The 5,809-nt window shown below is 42.3% G+C and overlaps 1 protein-coding gene across 1 annotated transcript in view; it reads right to left on the minus strand.

Annotated features, from left to right (window-relative positions):
* Positions 1-5,809, minus strand: part of LOC104516859 (24-hydroxycholesterol 7-alpha-hydroxylase) — a gene marked incomplete at its 5' end in the record, with an annotated part of 16,509 nt that overhangs the window by 7,046 nt on the left and 3,654 nt on the right. The window contains 4 exons of the mRNA XM_010161338.1: positions 940-1,035; positions 1,869-2,002; positions 3,011-3,101; positions 4,971-5,069. Coding sequence (XP_010159640.1) covers positions 940-1,035; positions 1,869-2,002; positions 3,011-3,101; positions 4,971-5,069 — 420 coding nt within the window. The remainder of the gene's footprint in view (positions 1-939; positions 1,036-1,868; positions 2,003-3,010; positions 3,102-4,970; positions 5,070-5,809) is intronic.

The following is a 5,809-nucleotide window of genomic DNA, read 5'->3' on the forward strand; positions in this document are numbered from 1 at the left end:
CCCGGCCCGTGCCCTCCTGGCCACACTGTTCCTGATATAAGCCAGGATGCTGTTGGCCTTCTTGGCCACCTGGGCACACTGCCAGTTGTCAACCAACACCCCCAGGTCCTTTTCCACCAGGCAGCTTTCCAGCCACTCGTCCCCAAGCCTGTAGCATTGCAGGGGGCTGTTGTGACCCAAGCGCAGGACTTGGCACTTGGCCTTGTTGAACAGCTGGCTTCAGCCCATCGATCCAGCCTGTCCAGATCTCTCTGAAGAGCCTTCCTACCCTCAAGCAGATGAACACTCCTGCTCAAATTGGTGTAGTCTGCCAGCTTACTGTGGGTGTACTGATCCCCTCATCCAGATCACTGATAAAGATACTAAATAGAACTGGCCCCAGTACTGAGCCCTGGGGGACACCACTTGTGACCAGCCACCAACGGGGTTTAACACCATTCACCATCATTCTTTGGGCCCATCCACCCAGACAGTTTTTTACCCAGTAAAGAGTGCGCCCATCCCAGCCATGAGCAGCCAGTTTCTCCAGGAGAATGCTGTGGGAAAAGGTGTCAAAGGCTTTACCGAAGTCCAGGTAAACAACATCCACAGCCTTTCCCTTGTCCACTAAGTGGTCACCTTGTCCCAGAAGAAGGTCAGGTTAGTAAGCAAGTTGGGTTCAACAGTGATATCAGTGGGGTCTTTCCATGGTGAGCTTTGATTTAAGATCAAAATGATATAAAGTAGTACCATATGATTTGGAACATATAACTGAACTTGAAAGTCTTGCTTATGCCTACAGGCACCTCCTTTTTGTGCATATGTTCTCTGTATAGCAGGGCATCCTCCAGACAATGGGGAATACCCAACTTTCAGCCAATTTGTCCATGTGTTTTTGTTGTGAAATAAGTCAAGAGGAGAAAAGACAGCAAACTACCCATGCTAAGAGTGAGAACTTACTGGTTTGAACATTTCTGGGTCAGGGAAATATTTTGGATTCCTGTGTAACCAATACGGTGACAACATCAGCATGTCACCTGCAGGGACAGTGAAATTCTGAAAAGGAGAGAAAATTCTAAGAAAAGAGAAAATCACAGGTTCAACACACAAAACAGTCCCTCCTTGGTGCTTCTCTTCCATCAGCAAAAGGTCCTCAGGGAGGACAACTGAAGGTGGTAATGCCATGGTGGGCATATTACACGTTTGAAGCTTCTTGCTGTTGCCAATTTTTTCCATAAGAAAGATCTAACCAGTGGAGAATGTGGAAAGACTATTTTTGTTCTAATAGTTTTTTCAGGTATCGAAATAACAGAACCATTACTTCTGTCTTTCTGCTTCTTGATGTACTATGTGAGCTGGTATTTTTTTTCTAAATGTTTTGTTAAGCACTTCCTTCAATGCCACAAAATTCATAGAAAGCCTTACATGACAGTAGACCTTTATGGGACTTTAGTTATTACTTAAATAGGGATAAACGCCGATTCCTTAAGAGAGTGTTTTTCTCCCCTAAATTTATTTGTTGGGGAGACACTGGCACTTCCCTTCTAAATGGCACTGAAGAGGACAAACGGAAAAGGAGGAGTTTTGTCAGTTACTAAATTGTGGTCTCTTCTACTACATTTGCTGTGTCTGATTACTCTTTCAAATACTGCCAGCACAGTGTCTCCAGCTCAACTCAATTCAGTCTAAAATCAGTTCAAAATTGAAGGTAAGACTGAGCAAGAAAAGCAAAACCACTCTTAAATTATTGATGATGAATAAATCTTAAACAGAAGTGAGATTGTGGAATATCTCTACTGCTTTAATTTTATGCAGATCTTTGGGAGAACCCTTTCCAGGCAAATCATACATCATCCTTTTGGGGAAAAATAAGCCAACCCAAACCTCACCTGAATTCTTATTGGGTTTACTACTTTCTTGGTGATTGCACCTGGAGACCTCAGCCGTATGGCTTCCAAAGTGCACCATTTAATAAACAGGAGCTTCTTAAGATCCTCTTCGGAGACTTCTATTTTATCTTTGCCTGTTGTGGCATGAGAAAGAAGACTGTGTAAAAATTAGATTTCGTACTTGTTTTGATACATGCTGACATGTCTCTTGCTTTAGAACTTTTGAGACAATACCTCAAGACTTTAAGGCCTTGTTTACACGCAGAAATTTTCTTTATATTTCAAAAATAAATAAATGGACCAAAATCAGTACCATTTAAGAAAAGCCACTGACAATAGTTTAATAACTCTAAGGTAGCTGTAGATACAGCATTCAACAGAAGAGGCCAAACAAAGGTCATCTTGGAAGTTAAGAGTTCCTGGACTTTTCCACTACTTTGGTAGGACACTGCATGGAATCTCAGGGACTGTAGGCACCAAGACATGTAGTCAAGGCTGAGCTCTTGGGCTATGTTAACACTAGCAAAAAGAACAGGGCCAGGAAAAAGTTTTAATAACTGGTTTGCGATTATCCTTATTGGCTAATTATCAACGTGTCAACTAAGAGTCTTCCAGGAAAGTCTACGCATTGTTCAGGGAACTACATACGGGAATGTGACTGCTCCCAGTAGGTGACTGTTTTCTGAGGGAAAGACATCAGTCATGTGGGGGTGAATCATGCTAGACAAATTGACCTCAGATGAGAGAAAAGAGAACAATTCCTGGCCTGTTTTTTCCAGAATAGCTTTAACTCTGGTGAACATCACACCATGAAAAGCAGCTGAATTGTAAGACCTCATTTGATCCCATGATGCATGAAAAAGGCGCAAAACTGGTTAATACAAATCTAAATGGTCTAAATGGTAGGTGTGGAATGAAGAGACAAATGTATACGGCTCTTTTGCTAACATCAAAGGTCTCTTTGCTTAAAAATATGTCTTGAGCATATGCTGAGTAAGGAACTTGGAGCTGGACCCGATGTTATCAGCAGTTCCCTAAGCAGTGACATTCATTATCCCCAGCCATTGAGCACTGGCCGTGTGCTGGGCCAACACAGAATAAACCATTTCTTGGTTCCAGAAGGACATGATCAGATTTATTACCTGCTTTGCCAAAAACAGAAGCCAGGTCTTCCATGACCTTCTTGTAAACGGAAGGATAAGAGAGTATGAAAACAAGGGTCCAGAACGCAATCTAAACAGAGATGAGAGTACTTTAACTCAGGAACATGAAACAGAATTGCAGCATCTTTGTAGCAAACCACAGAGGCAGGTGAAAACATGCACTTTTTGGATCTGCCTGTTGTAGTTGGGATGCACAGGGAGCTCTGCTCGCTGGGTAAATCCATATCTAAGGACCCAGATCCTGGGAGATTAGGTCTAGTCATCTGCTGTGTACTTATCTTCAGTGAACAAAGCTTTGGCTTTGAGCTTTGAAGCACAGAATCCTTTCTTTAATTTCAAATAACTCGGTGTTAAAAATGAATTATTAAACCATTGTGTGTGATTAGATTTAGCTGCATGAATGGAAGAACAAATTAAGTAGTAAATTTCTACTAATATTAGCAGAAATTAGGTGAAATAATTTGCAGAGCATTGTCATAGTGAGTCACACTAAAATGGGCAGGAAAAGGTTTAATTAACAGCAAACGAAGCAGTAGTATACCCCCTTTAGAAATAATTTGCTATCTGATTATGCAATGAAGTTGAAAATCAAGAAATTTAGGAAAGGAGAAAATCCTCTTAAGTAGGATGAAACCAGAAGGCCTCGCAGCATTGCCAGGAGTCTCCCTCCTCTTGCTGAGCTCACAGGAGATGCAGTCTGCACGCAGACCTGGTCACGGGCCATCTGTGCTGGTGAGGGCTGAGACCTCGTCCTGTCATTTCCCAAACAGCCCCACACGGATGCAGCCCTCCTTCTGCGAAACAAATCTGGCAGCTAAGTTTTCTCGCACGTCGCTTGGACACTGTGGCCTCACTCCATGGGCTGAGGAGGGATAACTGAATTGTTTCAGATAAAAGGGTTTAACACGCTTGTAAAGAATCCCTTTGGAAGGTGAGAGGCATTTTTTCGTCATTCCAGTCACCAGAACTGTGGTTGTGACTATTCTGAGAAAGAGGAAAATATCTGTATGTCTATTTACAGCTGAATATTACAGAAGTAAGTAATGAGAGTGTTGTGGAAGGAATGTCAGTTATCCTGATAACGGACAGCAGGCTTTGCCTCTCACTTAGACCAACACACGAATCCACAGAAACCTCACTGAAATGGAGGAGGTTCCTTTCTGTTAAACTTAGTAATATCCAATCTACAAAAACCATAATACATCCATCAGGAGTACATGTAAAAATAACTCACCATCAGGTTTTTTTCTAAATCACGTCTGTAACGGATGTAACTGCTGGAACGGGCTTACTAGTCATGGCAAATACAGGATGTTTTTGCTGCTATGGATTTTTCATCTGAGAAATTCCTATCAAATGCCTTTGGTCAGCCTAAGCTGTGTTAGAGAGATCGGGCTTGTTAGCATACATATATCTGTCAAATCCGTTTCTAACACAGACAAAACGTGAGTGGCAGTAGAATCAGACTGCTGCTTTTCTTCCCCTGAAGCAACATTCGTACAGTGGCTCCCTCAAAGGAAAAGAGCCAAATTCACCCAAGGGTTTACACGCAGATGGAGTTACTCTGCGTTATGCTTCTGATAGTCCTTACAGTTCGTAACACCAGGCTGTTTAAAATAGGGTCTCTATAATAATACAGCCACAGCCCTTCGAAATAGAGTTCAGTGCTCTTCACAGCTCAAGACTGTGATCTTAATAGCTGTGAGACATACGCTCCCGAAATCTTGTGATAGAGGCATAATAATTCAGGAAAAACACAAGGAGAGCTTTTCCTGTCATTGCTTCTGTGACACTGCAGCCTGGGGATATTTGTGGGGATGCGTGTGGGCGCAATAATCCCTGCTTTGGGATACCTGCAGTGTGTGTGACCTCTGGTTCAAAGCCTTCGCTTCCCAAATACAGCCTTTTGAACAGGACAGAGAGAAAGTGATGTACTTACAGGGACAGAATTTGCTTGGGAAGCCCAGAGCATCAGGAGGCCATAATTGGGAGCTAGATGTTTCCCTTCCAAGTTATCCAGGAGATGTTGCAGTAGTGTCTGTTAAAAATAAACGATAATAATGTGTATTTCCAAAAATATATTAAAATATAGTTTAGGGTAGGGCTTACTAGAATGGGAACAGGTTGCCCAGAGAAGCTGTGGATGTCCTATCCCTGGAAGTGTTCAAGGCCAGGCTGGATGAGGCTTGGAGCAACCTGGTCTAGTGGAAGGTGTCCCTGCCCATGGCAGGGGGGTTGGAACTAGATGATATTTAAGGTCCCTTCCAACCCAAACCATTCTATGATTCTGTGATTCTATGAATTCAAGGGTATAACTAAGACTAGTTTATCAAGAGAACTAATGTTAGTTGTGGTTTTTTGCAGTCACAAAGTAGGGACAACAGATGTTAAGAGAAAGAGAGACTCACTCATAGGCAGAGGGCCAGAAGTCAATGTACCATGTGAATCCCTACTGAAAACTTGCACTGCTCCCCATTTTCTTCAAGTTCTTAGGGGCTTTGGTTCCCTCATGCTTCATTGTTGCTTGTATGTGGGAAAAAGATATCTCTATTATTTTTTTATTCCTGCTCTACTTCTCTACTTTAAATAACCTGAAAATTGGACTCGACATGTTGAATGGAAATGGAGAAAGTGTTCTCTTTGTTCCTGCATAGAAGATGTTTGTCACAAAGACACAGTCTGATACATCAGTGAGCTCTCTAATTCCAGATGTTTTGTTAGTGACTCAACCAATGTATTCAATCACATAATCATGGAATGGTTTGGGTTGGAAGGGAC

The sequence above is a fragment of the Eurypyga helias genome, unplaced genomic scaffold, assembly GCF_000690775.1.
Source record: "Eurypyga helias isolate BGI_N326 unplaced genomic scaffold, ASM69077v1 scaffold29311, whole genome shotgun sequence".
NCBI classification, from domain to species: domain Eukaryota; kingdom Metazoa; phylum Chordata; class Aves; order Eurypygiformes; family Eurypygidae; genus Eurypyga; species Eurypyga helias.